Raw genomic sequence first — 20307 nt, 5'->3', positions numbered from 1 at the left:
TGGAATGTAGCATGGGGGTGGGGGCTGCGGGGGGGTTGTCATCAGAATCTGTGCCTTTCCCTAAAATGAGTTCTAGGAATTGTCCTCTTCAGCTGGTACAAAGAAATCCCCCCAGGGTAACCGAAGACAGACTTACACACACACACACACACACACAGCCCACACTCCTGGTCCCTACAGCCTCAGTGGCTTCAGTGCAGTTGTCTGCTCAAGCCTTCAAGTAGCTCTCCAAATCTTTCCTTTGAACTTGACCCATGTTCTGCTATCACTTTGGCGGCCCCGATGCTCACAGGTGCACCTGCATAACCGTGATCAGCACAGGACCTCCCTCAGCTGCGCAGACCAGACGGCCTTGACTCTCAGAGCTGTAGGCACCCAGCGAGCGTCACGATCCTGCCAGCCTGCCCAGTGCCAGCCCCTGCTGGCTCTCCTCCACTCTGCAGACGGCCACACACGCCCTTCTGGCTGCCCCGCTGCCCTGTCTCCTGCCTCCTCGGTGCATCTCCCAACTGAGCCGTGGTCCCATCCCAGTGCCCTGACCTCAAAACCACCCCGGGGGCTGCCTTTCTACCTCTGCTGGTTTGGAAGACTCCCAGCCTCTATTCATTCATTCATTCATTCATTCATTCATTCATTCATTCATCAGGAAGGATCAAGTCTTTGTTCCCCACGACCACTGCTGATGCAGTTTCTGGCACGCAAGAGGGTGTTCGACTGACAGTGACCCAGAGCTGCCCGCCAGGGCACAGGAAACCGGGGCGATCCTTGCGACAGGCTGCCAGCAGATAACGAGACACACAGACCCATCCAGCCCCAGTGCCACACGCAGAAAGCCCACAAAGACAGCCAACTCTCCCCCGGGGAGCTCCAGAGTGTGACACCCCAAGAACATCCCTCGGGCAGAAGCCAAAGAGGCAATTTGCTAAATGCATCATAATTCAGATTAGGGAAGACCCTCTGTACCCCCCACCCCCATGAGGAGGCGACGTCCCCAGAATCAGCATTCTGGAGCGGCACCAGGCCGGGAGCTGATGGACACTGCTTGGTGGCACTCCACCATGTCCCTCCTGTCCCTTCTCCTGTTCTGTTCTTCATCATCACTCTTTTCCCTAATGTACCAGCTCAGACGCTTCTGGTGCGTAGGACAGAAAACAAATAATAAAATACCAAGTAGTTGCATAAACAAAATAGAGTAGGGGAAAGAGACAGAGACGGGGCTGCAGCGGGGAGACGGGTCTTGGCTGGAATATCACTTCCCAGACCCCGAGCTGACGCAGAACCCCTGCCTCTTTCCAGCTGTCCTGCCTCTCTGACGTACTCGCTTCCACGTCCGGCTCTCGGCCACACCGTCAGCTCCTTGCGGGCGCAGGCCGCCCTCTCCTGGCTCACCATTCCAGTAGCCCCACTGCCTCGCCAGCACCTGGCACGGAGCGGACACCCACAAAATAGATGTCGATTTCTTTCCTCGTTTGAATCCGAGTATGTGGGTTTTCCACCTGTTTTTAGGACATTATAGGTCTGACCATTTTCCTAGGTCAATAAATGGCCTTGGAAAATACAATTTTAATAGCTCCCTAATGTACCTTCATGTGGATATCATCTCATATTTAAAGATTTAAATGTATCTATCCGTTTATTTAAATTTATTTTTGCTGTTTCTCTGTTGTTGGACATTTAGACCGACCTCAACCGGAAACGGAAGGCAGACACTTCTCTGGTGAGGTCAGCGCTGGTGGCTGACTTGAAGGCCAGTTCGAAGATACTCAGACAAGCGACCCTGGGATTTAGAGCACACAGTGCCGCTGTCCCTGGACCATATCCTCCATATACCCAGGGTCCATATGTCAGCGGACCCCATCCTTGGGAGACCCAGAAGTTGGACCCCATCCTCGGGAGATCCACAGCAAGGATGCAGGGAAGGCCCCCAAATGACTTCTCTAAGGGAACCGTTGTCCCTCTGTTGATTTACACAATCAACTGTTGTTTGCATCCTGCCCAGATCTGCAGTTTCATTTGGGTAAAAAACTGGAGAGGAACATTGTTTTCCTTTACTATTCTCCTCTTCTAGACCCTGTTCCGCAGCACCCAGATTCTGAGTCCCAAGCAGCATCTGGGCTCAGGATGGGGGTTGGGTCACATCCCTCAGCCACCACCATCCACATCCGGGCTTGGCCTCTGCGCATGACGCTATCCCCGATACAGCATCAGGCACCAGACTCCTCCCCATTCCCTTAACCAATCACCCCTGACCTTCTCTCGGGGAGATGCTGCTCGCCTATTACAGCAATCGGGATTCTGTGCCCCTCAAGCTGGGAGAGGGGACCGCACGTGGGTACCCCTCTAACAGCAGCAGCACATCAGACAGACGTGGATTCACCTCCCAGCGCTGTGCAACCTACCGGCCCTCTCTGAGCCTTGATCGCCCCATCTGCACACTGGGATAGGGAGACTCCCCACTCGCCAGCTTCATCATCAGGCAAATGGGATCGTCCACACCAAGAGCTTACCACGGGCACGTAGCCGGTGCTCGAGGATTCTTAGCTGTTATTTTACGCCCAGCACCAAACTCAGCCGGCACGGAGTCGGGGCCCGTGAAGGTTTCACAGATCAATGAACAGACAAGTGAACAGGGGAACTGCCGAGTCACGACAAGCTATGTCCCACGCCACGACAGTCGGTTACGGACAGTCCACATACTGGCTGCTTCCCGTTCCACGGAGCCAAAAGTTTTGTCTGCCTGGCTGGCTTTCTTCCCACCGAACTGACAGTTTGTTTGGGTCTCCTGGAGACAGTCTGACAGCCCCTAAGCTCCCGGGCTTCGTGGGTTTGTCAGGGAGACTGCTCAATGTCTAGGCTGAGACAAACTTCAAACAAGATGCTCTCAAACCGAGCGCTCCGAGAGGCTGCCGGTGTTTTAGAAAGTCCGGGAGAGCAGGACCCACACGCACCCCGGCCTCAGCTTGGACTGCTGGTGCAACTTGGACTCAGGGGAGCAGCACTTGCAGAGACCGGACATGAAAACAGTTTCGTGTCCGTGGGGTTTTACGACGGTTCCAGGGACATCAGAACCTCACTGAGAACTCGGCTCCCCAGTGCTGTCAGAGAGGGACTGGCTACCTTTGAACCCTGGCATCTCGTTTGTTAGAGCAGCAGGGATTCACGCGATGCTCTAATGACCGAGGAGGGGACAGAAGGGCCTTCGCTGCACTAAGACCTCACGTGCCATTGCCGTGGGAGACAGAAGGGCACAGGGACCAAGAGAGAGCGCTCTGCAGTCTGACCCTCGATGGCTGTGCAACTCCGGCCGCATCCCTGAGCCTCAGCTTCCCTATCCGGAGAATGGGACTAATAATAGCACCTTCCACACGGGGCTGCAAGGATGAAACGAGAGAACGAATGCAGAGGGAAGCCTAGCACAGTGCCCAGCACACGGTTATGGGCTCAGTTCGGGTCTGCTGTGATGACGATGATGATGATGGTGATGGTGGTGATGGTGGTGATGGTGGTGGAGGAGGCGGAGGAAGTGGCAGCAGTGGGGAAGGGGTGGAGGCGGGGCAGGTGATGGTGGAAGCAGTAATGATAGAGTCACATTGTCAAATTTAGGGACTTCTGCAGCATACTGTGAAGAGTCACCCAGCCATTTATCGGCCTGATGTGGGGGCTGAGAGCTTGCCCCCAGAGAAGTCGGGAGAACTCCGATCATCTGCTTTGCACCTTGCTCCCTATGGGCCTCCTGGTTGCAGAGACAGAAGGGAGGAGAAAGACCCGGGCCGGGTCTTGTGCACAGCCAGTCTATACCACTTTGCCAGGGATGCAGTCACACTGGCATTTCCCCACCACAGAGTCCCCTGCAGGTAACATGAAGTTGTTCTCCTCCCTGCAAGGAGCAGAATCCCCTCCATCGTGAGCGCCACGGGCACCAGGGCGTCTTGCCCAATGAGTGGCTCCCCCGCCATGTGCCCTTAACCCCGCCCAGGCTCTCCCTTCAGGAACAGATGACAGAAGGCAGGCTGAACAATGCCAGTGCCCTTCTCATACAAAGATCTCTCTCCTGAGCTAGCTCAATGTTCCAAAATCCGGAAGCTTTGGTACCATGACCGACCCAGTTCACTTTCTGGTTCTGAGAATTTGGTCAGCTAGCAGGCAGGGAAACTCAAGGAGGAAGAACATTTGCTTTGACCTCTTCACTTTTCGGAATCCCTTTCACATCTCCCACCTCTAGTGATCCATAGGCAGCACCCTGGTCTGCTCCAGGAGGAAACTGAGGCAGCAGAGTTAACCCCAGGGGGTGACCATTCCCAGGAACGGGCCAAAATGAGTCACATCACTTATGCACAGCTTGTCTCTCTGGGCCCCTAAAAGTCCCTGAGCCAGAGACACAGTGTGCCCTAAGCCGCGAGGCATAGCACACACTCACTCCTTCTCGCCTCCTCCCACCTCAGCTGCTGGAGACGGATCTGGAAAAGGAAAAGGAGAGGGAGCAAGAGACGCAAGGCCTGGCTTGGGCTATGCAGCCTTCCAGTTCTCTACCGCATTTCATGGGGAGTCTGGGTTCTAGTTTTTTCTTCTTGTATTCCTTGTCCAAGGTGTCATGGCAAAAAAAAAAATCCACCCTTCCTAAAAGGCAAGCTCATTCAGGGTCCTCCCGCGGGTCACTCCCCTTAGCCCCAACACCACGAGATGAGCCCCAAGCTCATTCCACCCAGGGAGTCTCTTTCCTCTTCCACCAAGAGGCGCTCGCACGCTAACCCAACACTGAGCAACGGCATCCTGCTGACACAGTTGCAGCCCCAGCGGGAAATGCGCCGCCAAAAGGGATGGTGAGTACGGGGCGGGGGGGGCATAAGATGGGTGAAGCCAGGAAGGCTAATACTCACCGGGCATCGGTGGACCAGCCAATACGCCTTCTCCTGGCAATCCAGGGCATACCTGTCTGCCTTATTCCTTTCCTTCCCAGTCCTGAAAAGCCAAAAGCCACGTAAAGCCCAGTAAGACTTCGGATCGTTTGCTCAGTGAGGTACCCCATTGCTGATGATCCAGACCACTCTGCCCACCTCTCCAAATAATCTATGTTTGCCAAAATAATCATCACACCAAACACCAATATCATATGAATGTTAACTCATTTAATCCCCCCAGTGATCTTGTCCCCCTGACTTAGAGGCTCAGGGACTAAAGCAAAGAGAGACTGAATATCCCCCTCGGAAGGTCACACTGTTGGCAAAGAGCAGAGTGGGGCTCGAACCCACATTCAGCCCCCGAGTGCAGCTCCTCCTGAGAGCCCTGCGCCGCCCCCGCTCCGTGACTGGCCCCGGCATCGAACTCCACCCCCTGCACTACTACCGTGAGTGTGGATGTCATTCGGGGCTGCCATCTGACCCCTGGCTTCATGTTTCCCTGCGCTGATAAACAACACCGGCGACATCTGGACAAGTGGGCAGCAGGCCATGCCAATGCTCACTGACGGGGAAAACGCCGGGTCTCAGGGGGTCCGTGTGTCTCCCTGTTCGTTCCGTTCCATCGCTTCAAAGACCTCGTGCCAAGTCAGGGTTTTTCCAGACCCCACTGATTATCATAAAAGGCTATTTATTTTCCCTCTTAACTCTGTCCCTCCCCCTCCCCACGATGGAGAGGAAACGATGCTGTGCTTTCCTCCCACGGAAGCCGGGCCACGTTAATGATCGTGCCATGGGTCCCATTCAGCACCATTTCCACGGCGACCAGCACTCGCATGCTGATGCTTGTTTTCCCAGGCAACGTGGGATGACGCACATGCCCTCCACAAGACAGAGACGGCAACTTATGTGCCAGCTAATGGACTGTGACTAACGTCACCACATCCAGGGAACCAGATGGGTGGAGAGCACCATTCCGGCGGGCTGTTTTGCCAACCTCCTCTGGAAATTAAATATAAACACTGTCATTTCAACTCCCCCTTGCCAGCCTAACTGCATTTTCCACCAGGTTAATGGCCCTGTGTATGCAGGACGATGGGCCATAGATGGCGTAAGGTGCTCCGGAGTCTCCATCCTGCTGGAGAGCCTGGTAAATAGAGTCCGTCGCTAACTGACAGCAACGGTCCCTTTCTGGCTTTGCTCTGCGGCTCTTCTGCGACAGATGTAACTGGAGGAGAGTCACGATGAATGGAATCCGAAAGAACCAGTAAACAAGCAATCATCTTAGGTTGTCATATATGATCTTTCTTAGCAACGGTGGCGCTTAGTCAATCAACCAGTCAGAGCCCTGGGCGTACATTGGTGAACCAAAGAGACTGTTACAGTCTGAATGTTCGTGTGCCCCTCAAAACTCAGGTGTGGAGGCCCTAACCTCCCACGTGACGGTATCTGGAGATGGGGCCTCTAAGAGGTAATTAGATGAGGTCACGAGGGTAGGGCCCTCATGACGGGATTAGTGCCCTTGTAATAGGAGACACTCTCCCTCTCTCTCCTGTGAGGACATGAAGGCAGCCATCTGACAGTCAGAAATGAAACCCTGTCATAACCTTGAGCTTGGACTCCCCAGCCCCCCCAAACTGTGAGAAAACAAGTATCTGTTGTTTAAGGCACTCGGTGTGTGGTGTTTCGACATGACCGCCTGAGCTCACACAAATACATGCTCCGTGCCCTTGAGTAAATTTTGGTCTAAACACTGAACAAATAGGAAATAAGTATAAAATCACAAATTGTATGATGAGCTCTCAGGAAAAGTTCAGGTGTTCTCATGCAGAATCGGGGAGGGCCACTGCGGTGCTTTTTAGATATGTCTACAATTCTTCGACGCTCCTTCCATGGAGAGGAAGGTCTGTGTCCTCCCCTCCTGGAAACCAGGTGGGTTTCTCGGGGCTGCTTCGACCAACACAGTATGTCAGAAATGGCCCTCTGTGATTTTTGAGGCTGGGCCATAAAAGGTGGGACGGCTGCCACCCTCCTCACTGGAATATTTGCCCACGAGGCTTCCGAGCACCTGTAAGCAACGTGACTGCCCCGGTACCAGCATGCTGCGAGGAAGCCCAAGGCAGCCGGAGAGGCCCAGAGGCCCCGTGATGAGGGCGAGAAATGCCCACCCAGTGGCTCCAGGCCCCCAGCTCCAGCCGTTGGACTGCAACCACTTGAGAGACTCAGACCCAGCACTGCCCAGCCAAGCCCTTCCCAAATTCCAGACCGACAGAAACCTTGAAAGATAATAGAACAACTTGCCGTTTTGAGCCACTAAGTCTTAGAATGATCTATGTTCACGCACAACTAATCAGCAAAGCCTCTTTGAGCATGTGACGTTTGAACTGAGAGCTCTCCCTCTGAAGGGTGACAGGACCCTATCTGTGTTTTGAAAATGGGGGCAAATGGGAGCAGAGAAAGCAGTTGGGAGGATACGGCCATGGCCTGGGTGACAGTGAGGTTGGTTCAACCAGGGCAGGGAGGTAGGGGCTGACAGAAGGGGGCAGGTGGGGTGGAAGGAATTTTGCCAGGGTTGGCAAAAGGACCAGATAACTAGACACTGGGCATGGGGGTTTGGGGGTGGGAGGTAAATGGGGTTCCTTGCACTGATGTGGGTAACACTACAGGAAGAGGTTTGGGGTATGAGAGAGAGAAACATTCAGATATGAACAAGTGAAGTCTGAGGTGTGACATCATCGTGAGATGTTAAGTAGCTAGATACTGAGTCTGGGGTTCAGAAAAGAGGTGTGCGTGGAGAGGCTCAGTATAACAAAATGGCTACCTCAGAAGCCAACCCAATTTTGTGGTGAAACCCTCTGTATTAATCAGGGCTCTGCAGAGAAATAGAAACAGTAGGAGATTAAATAGATAGATAGATAGATAGATAGATAGATAGAGATAATAGATGGGGCACAATCTATTTATTTTAAGGAAAAACACACAATCACACAATTGAGGAGGCTGGCAAGTCTAAATTCTATAGGACACAGCAGGCTGGGGACCCAGGGGAGGGTTGATGTTGCAATTTGAGTCCAAAGGCAATCTGGAAACAGAACTCCTTCTTCCTCAGAAAACCTGTCTTTTTTCTTAAGACCTTCAACTGATTAGATAAGGCCCACCCACACTGTGGAAGCAATCTGTGCATTACACAAAGTCTACTGATGTAAATGTTAATCTCATCTAAAAAATACCTTCACAGGGGCACTGGCTGGCTCAGTCAGCGGAGCATGAGACTCTTGATCTCGGGGTTGTGAGTTTGAGCCCCACACTGGGTGTAGAGATAAATCAAAAATCAAAAATTAAAAAAAAAAACTTCACAGTGTCATCTTAGACTGGTGGTGGCCCAGCTCTCTAGGTACCATGGCCTAGACAAGTTGACACACAAAATTAGCTACTGCAGACACAAATCTGAAATCGGAGGCAGCCTTTGAGTCAAGCAATGGAGTCAGCGGGGAAAAGCCAGTGTCTGAGGAGAGAGCCTTTTATGAATTTCTCATCCCAAGGCATCTAGAAGTGATGGAGGAGAGGATGTCCTATGACATGGGCAGCACAGAGCTTTATCTAGGCTGAGGCCAAGGCCTGAGTGGTGGGGCCTTTGGGAGCCACTGAGAATAGCCCTGAGCTGCATAGGCAGCTAGCGTGTTCTGAAAACCATATGTCAGGATCTGCAGTCCTCAGGATCACTGGGCTATCCTGCTCAGAGCAGAGAGCTGGAGGAGGACGAGGGGGTTCCAGCCTGGGGTGGAACCTGGTAGAAACTCAAAACTGGTGCACTGACTGGAACAAAGTAATACTAGTCCAGACTCGACCATTACCTCACAGAGTGACCTTGCCACACACTGTTTAAACTCTCTAAGCCTCAGTTTCCCCATTTGTGGATGTGAGGGGTGACAAGAATTACTGCCGTGAGCACTTCCCTCTCACCAACAGGAAAGGAGACCATACACAGAACTCACCAAATGAAGCCTTATGAACAAATACAAGTGATGGGAAGTTAGAGCATTCCCCGCAGCTGCTCTGTTTCAGACATACCTGGGCAGAAACATGTCAATGGTGAAAGGCCCATGCCAGGTCTCTGAGTAACGCTCCTCTATGTGAATCTCAAGCCTCAGAGCAGATATTCCCCCTTCAAGGCAATAAAGCCATCTGCCATTAGAAGTTTTGTGTTTCCTGAACCNGCATTCCTGCATAATAGTGCTCACCTCTTATGATGGCTAATTTCATACATCACCTTGACTGGGTCGTGGGACACCCAGATACTTGGTCAAATACTACTCTGGGTGTGTCCCTGAGGGTGTTTTCAGATGAGGGTATTTTAACTTGAAGGCCTGAGTGGAACAAAAGGGATGACACTCCCCTGAATGACAAGGAATTCCGCCTGCCTGATGGCCTTGAGCTGGGACATCAGTCTTCCCGCCTTCAGACTCAACTAAAATATCGGCTTCTGGGCCCCCAAGCCTGTCAGCCTTCAGACGAAGCTACACCGCCAGCTCTCCTGGGCCCTCAGCCTGCCAACTGCAGGTCTTGTGACTTCTCAGCCTCTGTAATTGTGTAAACCAATGCCTTATCATGAATCTCTCAATATACATACATACATACATATATATCCTACCATTTCTGTTCCTCTAGAGAACCCTAACTAATTCCCCCTACTCCAATCCTGAGGCTGCTTGATGAGAGTCCACTGTCCAGCCCAACTATGCACCAGCAAAGGTAGACCTTCCAGAAACTGGACCTGCCAGAGTGAGCGAGGTGGGCCAGCCAGACTTACCCATTTTGGTAAAATCTGGTATGGGTCCCCAGTTATTCCTGACTCCCCAAATCACAGGCACACAGTAGGATTGTACATCCCCACCCAAACGCCTTTGAAGTTGAGCCCAACCATAGGAGGAGCTGCTTTGGCTAATGAATTGTGAACAGAAGTGACATGCATCACTTGTGACCCGCACGGGCTCTGTCTCCCTCTGCTCCAGCAACAGGCAAAGCCTGGATGGTGCTGCTCCTGCAGCATGGCTTCTGGAGTGGGCACAAAGCATGTCAGAGCCCCAGCTAACCCACAGTGGAGTGTAACACAAGCAAGAAATGATGGTGAGGTTTCATGCTCCCGGGACCTGGGGGCTGTTTGTTATGGCAGCCTGACCTTGTCCTGACTGATTCACTCTCCCCAACATTTATATCTGGCTCTCACAGACAAGGGAGAGCCTTCCAGGGACTTCCGGCTCCAGTTCTGAAGTGGACAGCAGGCAAATGAGAGCAGCAGTGGGTGGTTCTACCGTGTGAATCCGCTTAAGATCTTTTTATGCCTCCCTGTGGCGCTTAGCACAAAACCCTCTCATGATCTGCTCCTGCTAACATCTCGGGTCTCACTTCCGTCAGTCCCAGGCTCTACGCTCTCTGCTTCCACTATGCAGAACTGCATCAGGTAGGCATTCCCCTGACTCCAGACCCTGGTGCTGTCTGCTTAGAAGATCCTTCCTCACACCTCGCCCCTCCTCTGCATCCACCACTGGCATCCTTCACCCAGAAACCTCCTATGTAGCCTCCAGGTTCAATGTTGTTCCTCCAGCTCCTTCTGGAATCCCCTGTGTGAGGCCCTCACCTCAGTGCAGCATCACAACCTGTGTGCTCACCCGCCTGACCCCAGACTGTGCCTTTATATTGCCCATGCCTCGCCCAGGATTGCACACACAGTGCCCAATAAAGGTTTATTTTAATAAAAGGAAACAAAGAAAGAAGGGAGGGAACAAGGGCGACCAGTGGACAAACATCACCTTTCGCTTACCTGTATTGCTCTTTGGCCTGCATAATGACAAAGTCCCATTTGTAGTTAATTTTTTTGTTCAAGAAATTGTAATTTTCCTAGAAATGGAAAACGAAAAGAACACTAAACCCCATGACATACACTGTGTGCAGAGGGCAGAAAGCTCTAAGCCTATGAGGGCCTGCTTCTGCCCAGCAGCAACCTAGCCCCAGCCAAATGATCTCCCATCTCAGCTTTGCAAAAACATGCATTCAAAGGGTAGCACCGAATTCTCAAAAAGCCTTTACAACAAAAGCCACACCCTGGCTTGGATTTTTTTTTTGAAATAAATGTATCCCAGATTTGATTAGGAAGAGGAGAAGAGAGTGGGAGAAAATGCAGAAACTCAATATTCAACGACACAGCACCACAAATGCACAAAGACAAGTCCTAACATTGGCATGATGCGGACTCTTCCAAAAATATGTTTGTAAAGAATAAAAACACAGCAAGATTGTTGCTGTCTGCCCAGAAATCCAGCCTTTTGAGGGCCAGGGTGTATTCTTTGAGAAATCTGATTCATCTGGCCTAAAACAAAAGCTACACTATTGTTTTCCCATCACAAACTCATGTTTAAATCTGTTCATCCCATAATATCCATTATCATGCATATTAATTGTCTCATTGTTCTAGGACAGCAAAAGGAAGGTAGTAGCTATTGTGTGTCCAGTAGCCACCAAGGCAAGAGCTTAAATTACAGCAGGAGAAACTGAAGCTTGACATGCGGAGGAATTTACTTCAGGAGCTGCTTCTAAACAGATGGATGGATGAAGGGTGGATGGAGATGAATGGGAGATGGATGGATGGTGGGTAGATGATGGTGGATGCATGGATAGTGGATGGATGAATGGTGGGTGGGTGGATGGACGGTGGATGGATGGTAGATGGATGGTGGATGGATGGATGGATGGGTGGATGGATGGTGGATGGATGGTACATGGATGGATGGATAGACAGTGGGTAGATGGATGGATGATGGATGAAGTGGGGATGGGTGGGTGGGTGGATGGATGGATGGATGATGGATGAAGAGTGGATGGATGGATGGTGGATGGGTGGATAAATGGATAGATAATGGATGGATGGATGATGATGGTACATATGATGTAGCAAACGGGGAAGAGGAAAAACAACAGCTCGAGACTTTATTCCAATTATAATAACATGTACTCGAAAACATCTCTGTACCTTTTCATATTCTTCTAAAATCCCTTTCTTCTTTATATTTCGCTTGGCTAGATAGATGGCTGGAAAAGAAAGCGATGACATTTTCCATCATCATCGTAGTTTAAAACTGCCTCGGCAGCCTTTATATGCATGAGGCTGCTGTGCTTGGCTTGGTAGGAAGAAGTCTCAGCAGAACCCTGGTCCCTTCCCTGGGAACACTCCCAATACAGATGTGAACTGACATAAAGGGCGTGATGACAGCGAGACGAATGTCACCAAAATGTGGCAAGTAAATAAGCAGTGTGTTAAGGGGTACCGAAAGCATAGGGGGGTGGAGTTTTACCGTAGTCTGTATCTTCAGCCGGCCACTGCTGGGTGGGCCAGAAATACGGCGTCTACAAAAGAAACCAGGAAACCATGGTTAAACACTGGGCTGTGACTGTCCCCCTGGGCCCCCAGCCCTGTGGCTTGGGATGAAACAACCTTAGCCCCCCTCCCCGACCATTTCTAAAGTTCTGATGTATGAGGATATGAAGCCACACGATGACCTTCTCAGGTAAGCTTAATCCCATATTAACCTCAAAGTCAAGGCCAAGACCTACCTGAAATCGGTACAGGCTGTTGTCGGGCTTGAGAACGAGATTCCTGGGATCTTGCAGGGGGTAAATGTAGCCATACTTGACAATAAAGTTGCCCAGGTTCTGTGCCTCTGAGAAGAAACCGTTAAGACATGGAGTCAAGAGCATACACCAAAGGCAGAAGCTCATTGCCCGACGCTCACACAGCACCCCAAACCCCAGGAGAGGTGCCCCCATCCTCACAGCACTTCATCCAAGGAGCGAGGGCAGTGGTTCCTGAACTTGGCTATGGGCAACTATGAGCTGGGGAGCACGGTAAGAGGAAGATTCCTGAGCCGACCCCCGAGAAGGACAACTCCTAAGTCCAGGGGGAGCAGTGAACCCAAACATTAATGGGTACCACAGGTGGTCCACTGCAGGTGTTCGGAGAAGCTTCTCTGGGCCCTTTGGGTCTGGAGACGTCCCCAGGAGCAGGGAGAGAATGTCTCTGAACAACAGAACATTCCTTGCTCAAAGAGGAAAAGAAAGAGGAGGCCATACCTACAGTCAACTTCTATCCCACACTCAATTCTGCCTGCCTCCCAGGTCCAGATCCCACAGTCTCCCCCCGGCTCCTCCCCACCTCACTTTAATTCCCACCCACCTCCACTGTGCTTGGAAACACAGTCTCGTTTCCGGATTTGCACCAATTAAAGGAAAACCTTCCTGGCTCTTTCTCAGAAGCGCCAACGAAGCAGGTGTCCTTTCATCCAGCACTGAGAGAGCATTCCATCCCTCCAGGCCTTGGGCTCAAGGACCCAACCCACATCCCATCCCTCTTAGCCTCCAAAACTTGATAAGACTTTCTCACCAGCCCTCCTTCTTCACGTCTCACTCCCTCCATCAGCGACAAGCCTCATGTTTTATGCCTTGTTGTACCAACAGCCTCTTTTCCAGTGGTCTGTCAGATTCTTTCTGTTCTGAGCCATCCCTCAAATTGCTGCAAACATCTTAGCTTACAGAAGACTATGCTCAAACATCCCCATGGTGGGGCGCCTGGGTGGCACAGAGGTTAAACGTCTGCCTTCGGCTCAGGGCGTGATCCCGGCGTTATGGGATCGAGCCCCACATCAGGCTCCTCCGCTAGGAGGCTGCTTCTTCCTCTCCCACTCCCCCTGCTTGTGTTCCCTCTCTCGCTGGCTGTCTCTATCTCTGTCAAATAAATAAAAATAAAATCTTTAAAAAAAAAAAAGAAAAGAAAAAGAAAATGACTGAAAAGCCATTTAAAAAAAAAAATCCCCATGGCTTCCTACTGCTTGTCTCCCACATAAAGTTTGGAATTTGCAGGGGCACCTGGGTGGCTCAGTCGGTTAAGCATCCGACTCCTGATTTCAGCTCAGGTTGTGATCTCGGGGTCCTGGAACCAAGACCCACGTCGTCGGACTCAGCGCAGAGTCTACTTGGGATTCTCCCTTTCCCCTCCCCCTGCTCACTCTCCAGCTCTCTCCCTCTCTGAAATAAATAAATAAATCTTAAAAAAAAAAAAAGCTAGGAATTTGCAAACATGCCAACTATACTCCTATCCCTACCCCTCCTCTGCCCTCCACACCCAGGTGAAGTCATTTCTCCCAATTTCCCCTCGTTCCCGCTCCCTGTCTCATTCATTCCATTTCTACACCACTGCTCTTGCTAGTTCCCCCTCCAGGAAGACAGACCCTCAGGGCTTCCCTCCACAATTCACAAGCGTCCCTTCTTTCAAAATCAGCTGTCTGTGCACATCACCCCCTCCAAGAATTCTGTGTTGGCTGATTCTTCCCCAAGTATCCATTATTCATGTGCTCTCAGTATTTTGTATGAAACAATTCCCCCCCCCCATCATGCCTTCACTTTTGATTCGGGTCGTTTCACATGTGAATGCCTTGTCTCTCCAATTTCTCAGAGACCAAGGTTAAGCCTCCGTTTAGTCTCCACCCTCCAGAGATTCTCTGGGGGCCCTGCACCCACAGCCGTCCTTGTTGCCGGAGTGCCGGACGGGCTCTCACCCAGATTGGAGATCCAAAGCCGCTGGGCGATCCACTGTAGAACGTCGCTTCCTGCAAACCAGAAGTATTTGGCCATTGTCAGAGCCTCCCAGCACATCCCCTGACCTCCACACCCTCCTCCACGCTGTGGCCTCACTTGTCTCCGCTGGACTCAGCTGGGATCTCGTCCCTCTTCTGCTCCAAACTTTCAGGGACTCCCCTCCACGCCCCCCCCCCAATGATTCAGGGTCATCCAGGATCTGACTGCAGCCGGATTTCCTGTTGAACCACCCCCACGCACCCTCGGTCTTCACCTCTCTGGTAGTACTTCTTTTCTTACCTTACAACAATTGGTGCATAGACTATCAGTCATCAGGTAGGAAGGAAACAGCCTAAGTCTCAACACTGAAAAACACCCAGACCCAAGGCCTGCTGTCTGTGGGGCTCCAGATGGACCCTGGTCACATGAAGGGGAAATCAGAGCACAAGATGGGAGGAAAGGTGGGGATGAGCTAAGGGTGAGGGGATGGTTCTCCTAGGCTCCCAAGTTCCCAGGCAGAACTCTGAGGAGTCAGAAAATTCTCAATTCAGACCTGGCCTCTCAGGTCATTGCAAAGGTACTCCGGTCAAAGCAGGAGGATGCGATGTATTTTGGTAACACTCCGCGGGCTGATTTATAACTTTAGACAAGGGGATGTGGACTCCACTTCTAGTCTTTTAGGGGCTGGCCTGGGAACAATGCAGAGTGAAGACTGGTGTGAAAAAAAGCAAGAGAGGAAGACAGGGACGAGATCAGGAGAGATCAGGAGAGAACAAGCACCCCCCCTCCCACCCGTCCCCCAAAGATTCAGATTTATCTAAGGGCCAAAGCAAGCCAAGTTCCACCAACAATCCAGAACTTTTGTAGGACCCCAGGGAAGCTCTTGCTTCCACCTCACCCTGGGCCCTGCAGCCTCATAAGCAGAACAGGCTCCTTGGAGGAAGAGGACAACAGCAACTCCGAGGAAAGACAAGAGGCCCTGGAACCAACCATCCCAATTCAGACGCCATCTTGCAAACACCAAAGACCACATTTCCTAGCAACTTCAGCCTGCTTTACAAAGGCCAAGCTTGGAATCTGCCTGCATGGGAACTGACCCGCAGAACATACAGAGAAGAAGGATCTGGATCTGAGACCCCAGTGCCTGTGCCTTTGTGGCTAGACCATTCCAAATACTTCCCTCCTCAGCAGTAGTAAAGGAGCATTTCTTCTGGGCCCCTCCAGCAAAGGGAGGGGAGCCACTCACACACTCTCTGGGCTTAATTACCTGCCCACGGCCTGGCTGAGGATGGGCAACTTACCTTCCTCTCCATGCCCTGGGGCACGAGTGTCCAGACATTATCTCTGTCTATGCCCACATGCCCACTGTTATTGCTTTCAGTGGGTTCTCATCTGTTCTTAGTTTTATTCGCCCCTGGTCGGCTGTTCTAAAGCAAAATTTTTCATCTAAACTCCTGTGTAAACTCCTAGCTAGGACTGGGTGTTTCAGACTTTCCACCTGGGGTCTCCCTGAATGCCACTCAGAGGTATGCAGACCGAGAGAGACAGACCCAGGCAGACAGCAGACAGATTAGTGCTCTCCACCAAGGAGCCGAGGGGTTTCTCATCCACTTGACTGCTTCCTAAAATAGACCAAATAAGATTACAGGCCACCAGCATCTGCGCCACGTGGTCTGTGCTAATAGCGTGGCCGGCTCCCACGTCAGCCACCTTCGTCGCCAAAGTCCTGGGTCACCTGCCATCCGAGGAGCTGATGCTGATTACCCAATTTGCTTGTATCAGCGCTGACGCAGGACCCAAGGCTTCTCCCCGAGTCCTGTTCCGATGGCCGCTAACCCCCACAGGAGGAACAGGAAGAAACACGGCAGGCGGGCAGCCTCGCCCAAACCCAGGAACCAAGCGCACCCTGTGTGCAAGGAAAGAAAGTAGCTTTTGCACTGATGGCGGATAAGGGATGGACACTGGGGTCAGATCCAAGCTCAGCCATGTGTAAGTTTAGTGACAGGGGGACCAGCGGCTGAACCTCTCCTCTTGTCCATGGCCCCATCTGCAAAAAGCAGATGGTCCCTTCGACCCCGAACTTGATGGTGGGTATTTAGTGACACGGTGTGGGAAGCTGCTCGCCATCGCCACACATCGAGCATCCATGCTTGCTGACCACATGCTCAGGACTATCTCACTGAACTCCCGCAATCGTTCTCTTCGACAAGGATTGCTAGTCCTGCTTTCAAAATGAGAAGATTAAGACAAGGGCTACACAGCTTGAAAGAGGCACCTGAAGGATTCAATCCTAGGGGGCGTGTCTCAACGTCCAGTACTCCTCGCACGGTGCTAGACTAGCACTGACCCACGCATTCAAGAAACTTATATGAAAACCTCCACCCTGACCAACATAGGCTAAGCATGGGAGTTAGCCAGGTGAGCAAGACAAGGTATCTCCCCTTGAGGGCTTCCCAATCCAGGGGAGAATTCAAAGAAACTTCTATGAAAACCTCCACCCTGACCAACACATAGGCTAAGCATGGGAGTTAGCCAGGTGAACAAGACAAGGTATCTCCCCTTGAGGGCTTCCCAATCCAGGGGAGAATTCAGGCCAGAATTAACGACAACCAGGACAAGTTCATCCGACTCCTGATTTCAGCTCAGGTTGTGATCTCGGGTCCTGAACCCAAGCCCACGTCGGACTCAGCGCAGAGTCTACTTGGGATTCTCCCTTTCCCCTCCCCCTGCTCACTCTCCAGCTCTCTCCCTCTCTGAAATAAATAAATAAATCTTAAAAAAAAAAAAAAGCTAGGAATTTGCAAACATGCCAACTATACTCCTATCCCTACCCCTCCTCTGCCCTCCACACCCAGGTGAAGTCATTTCTCCCAATTTCCCCTCGTTCCCGCTCCCTGTCTCATTCATTCCATTTCTACACCACTGCTCTTGCTAGTTCCCCCTCCAGGAAGACAGACCCTCAGGGCTTCCCTCCACAATTCACAAGCGTCCCTTCTTTCAAAATCAGCTGTCTGTGCACATCACCCCCTCCAAGAATTCTGTGTTGGCTAGATTCTTCCCCAAGTATCCATTATTCATGTGCTCTCAGTATTTTGTATGAAACAATTCCCCCCATCATGCCTTCACTTTTGATTGGTCGTTTCACATGTGAATGCCTTGTCTCTCACAATTTCTCAGAGACCAAGGTTAAGCCTCCGTTTAGTCTCCACCCTCCAGAGATTCTCTGGGGCCCTGCACCACAACCGTCCTTGTTGCCGGAGTGCCGGACGGGCTCTCACCAGATGTGGAGATCCAAAGCCTGGGCGATCCACTGTAAAGTGCTTCCTGCAAACCAGAAGTATTTGGCCATTGTCAGAGCCTCCCAGCACATCCCTGACCTCCACACCCTCCTCACGCTGTGCCTCACTTGTCTCCGCTGGACTCAGCTGGGATCTCGTCCCTCTTCTGCTCCAAACTTTCAGGGACTCCCCTCCACGCCCCCCAATGATTCAGGGTCATCCAGGATCTGACTGCAGCCGGATTTCCTGTTGAACCACCCCACGCACCCTCGGTCTTCACCTCTCTGGTAGTACTTCTTTTCTTACCTTACAACAATTGGTGCATAGACTATCAGTCATCAGGTAGGAAGGAAACAGCCTAAGTCTCAACACTGAAAAACACCCAGACCCAAGGCCTGCTGTCTGTGGGGCTCCAGATGGACCCTGGTCACATGAAGGGAAATCAGAGCACAAGATGGGAGGAAAGGTGGGGATGAGCTAAGGGTGAGGGGATGGTTCTCCTAGGCTCCCAAGTTCCCAGGCAGAACTCTGAGGAGTCAGAAAATTCTCAATTCAGACCTGGCCTCTCAGGTCATTGCAAGTACTCCGGTCAAAGCAGGAGGATCGATGTATTTTGGATACACTCCTGGGGCTGATTTATAACTTTAGACAAGGGGATGTGGACTCCACTTCTAGTCTTTTAGGGGCTGGCCTGGGAACAATGCAGAGTGAAGACTGGTGTGAAAAAAGCAAGAGAGGAAGACAGGGACGAGATCAGGAGAGATCAGGAGAGAACAAGCACCCCCCCCGTCCCCCAAAGATTCAGATTTATCTAAGGGCCAAAGCAAGCCAAGTTCCACCAACAATCCAGAACTTTTGTAGGACCCCAGGAAGCTCTTGCTTCCACCTCACCCTGGGCCCTGCAGCCCATAAGCAGAACAGGCTCCTTGGAGGAAAGGACAACAGCAACTCCGAGGAAAGACAAGAGCCCTGGAACCAACCATCCCAATTCAGACGCCATCTTGCAAACACCAAAGACCACATTTCCTAGCAACTTCAGCCTGCTTTACAAAAGGCCAAGCTTGGAATCTGCCTGCATGGGAACTGACCCCAGAACATACAGAGAAGAAGGATCTGGATCTGAGACCCCAGTGCCTGTGCCTTTGTGGCTAGACCATTCCAAATACTTCCCTCCTCAGCAGTAGTAAAGGAGCATTTCTTCTGGGCCCCTCCAGCAAAGGGAGGGGAGCCACTCACACACTCTCTGGCAGATTACCTGCCCACGGCCTGGCTGAGGATGGGCACTTACCTTCCTCTCCATGCCCTGGGGCCACGAGTGTCAGACATTATCTCTGTCTATGCCCACATGCCCACTGTTATGGCTTTCAGTGGGTTCTCATCTGTTCTTAGTTTTATTCGCCCTGGTCGAGCTGTTCTAAAGCAAAATTTTTCATCTAAACTCCTGTGTAAACTCCTAGCTAGGACTGGGTGTTTCAGACTTTCCACCTGGGGTCTCCCTGAATGCCACTCAGAGGTATGCAGACCGAGAGAGACAGACCCAGGCAGACAGCAGCAGATTAGTGCTCTCCACCAAGGAGCCGAGGGGTTTCTCATCCACTTGACTGCTTCCTAAAATAGACCAAATAAGATTACAGGCCACCAGCATCTCGCCACGTGGTCTGTGCTAATGCGTGGCCGGCTCCCACGTCAGCCACCTTCGTCGCCAAAGTCCTGGGTCACCTGCCATCCGAGGAGCTGATGCTGATTACCCAATTTGCTTGTATCAGCGCTGACGCAGGACCCAAGGCTTCTCCCGAGTCCTGTTCCGATGGCCGCTAACCCCACAGGAGGAACAGGAAGAAACACGGCAGGCGGGCAGCCTCGCCCAAACCCAGGAACCAAGCGCACCCTGTGTGCAAGGAAAGAAAGTAGCTTTTGCACTGATGGCGGATAAGGGAAGACACTGGGGTCAGATCCAAGCTCAGCCACGTGTAAGTTTAGTGACAGGGGGACCAGCGGCTGAACCTCTCCTCTTGTCCATGGCCCCATCTGCAAAAAAGCAGATGGTCCCTTGACCCGAACTTGATGGTGGGTATTTAGTGACACGGTGTGGGAAGCTGCTCGCCATCGCCACACATCGAGCATCCATGCTTGCTGACCACATGCTCAGGACTATCTCACTGAACTCAATGTTCTCTTCGACAGGGATTGCTAGTCCTGCTTTCAAAATGAGAAGATAAGACAAGGGCTACACAGCTTGAAAGAGGCACCTGAAGGATTCAATCCTAGGCGTGTCTCACGTCCAGCTCCTCGCACGGTGCTAGACTAGCACTGACCCACGCAATTCAAGAACTTACTATGAAAACCTCCACCCTGACCAACATAGGCTAAGCATGGGAGTTAGCCAGGTGAGCAAGACAAGGTATCTCCTTGAGGGCTTCCCAATCCAGGGAGAATTCAGGCCAGAATTAACGACAACCAGGGTGGAGCAGGGCAGGGGGCAGGGGTAGGGGCAGGGCAGGGATGCCTTC

General features: G+C 51.7%; 1 protein-coding gene across 1 annotated transcript in view; it reads right to left on the bottom strand.

Moving 5' to 3' along the window:
* RGS9 (regulator of G protein signaling 9) overlaps positions 1-20307 on the bottom strand; it is a 67927-nt gene that overhangs the window by 35962 nt on the left and 11658 nt on the right. Inside the window, exons 3-8 of the mRNA XM_008693654.2 lie at positions 14501-14551; positions 12504-12610; positions 12245-12296; positions 11923-11981; positions 10717-10793; positions 4878-4959 (exon numbers count right to left, since the gene is read on the bottom strand). Of these exons, the coding sequence (XP_008691876.2) occupies positions 4878-4959; positions 10717-10793; positions 11923-11981; positions 12245-12296; positions 12504-12610; positions 14501-14551 (428 nt within the window). The remainder of the gene's footprint in view (positions 1-4877; positions 4960-10716; positions 10794-11922; positions 11982-12244; positions 12297-12503; positions 12611-14500; positions 14552-20307) is intronic.

The sequence above is a fragment of the Ursus maritimus genome, unplaced genomic scaffold (genome assembly GCF_017311325.1).
Source record: "Ursus maritimus isolate PB19 unplaced genomic scaffold, ASM1731132v1 scaffold_24, whole genome shotgun sequence".
Taxonomy (NCBI): Eukaryota; Metazoa; Chordata; class Mammalia; order Carnivora; family Ursidae; genus Ursus; species Ursus maritimus.
The sequence above is the reverse complement of the archived record's forward strand: the minus strand, read 5'-3'. Positions and strand labels throughout refer to the sequence as shown.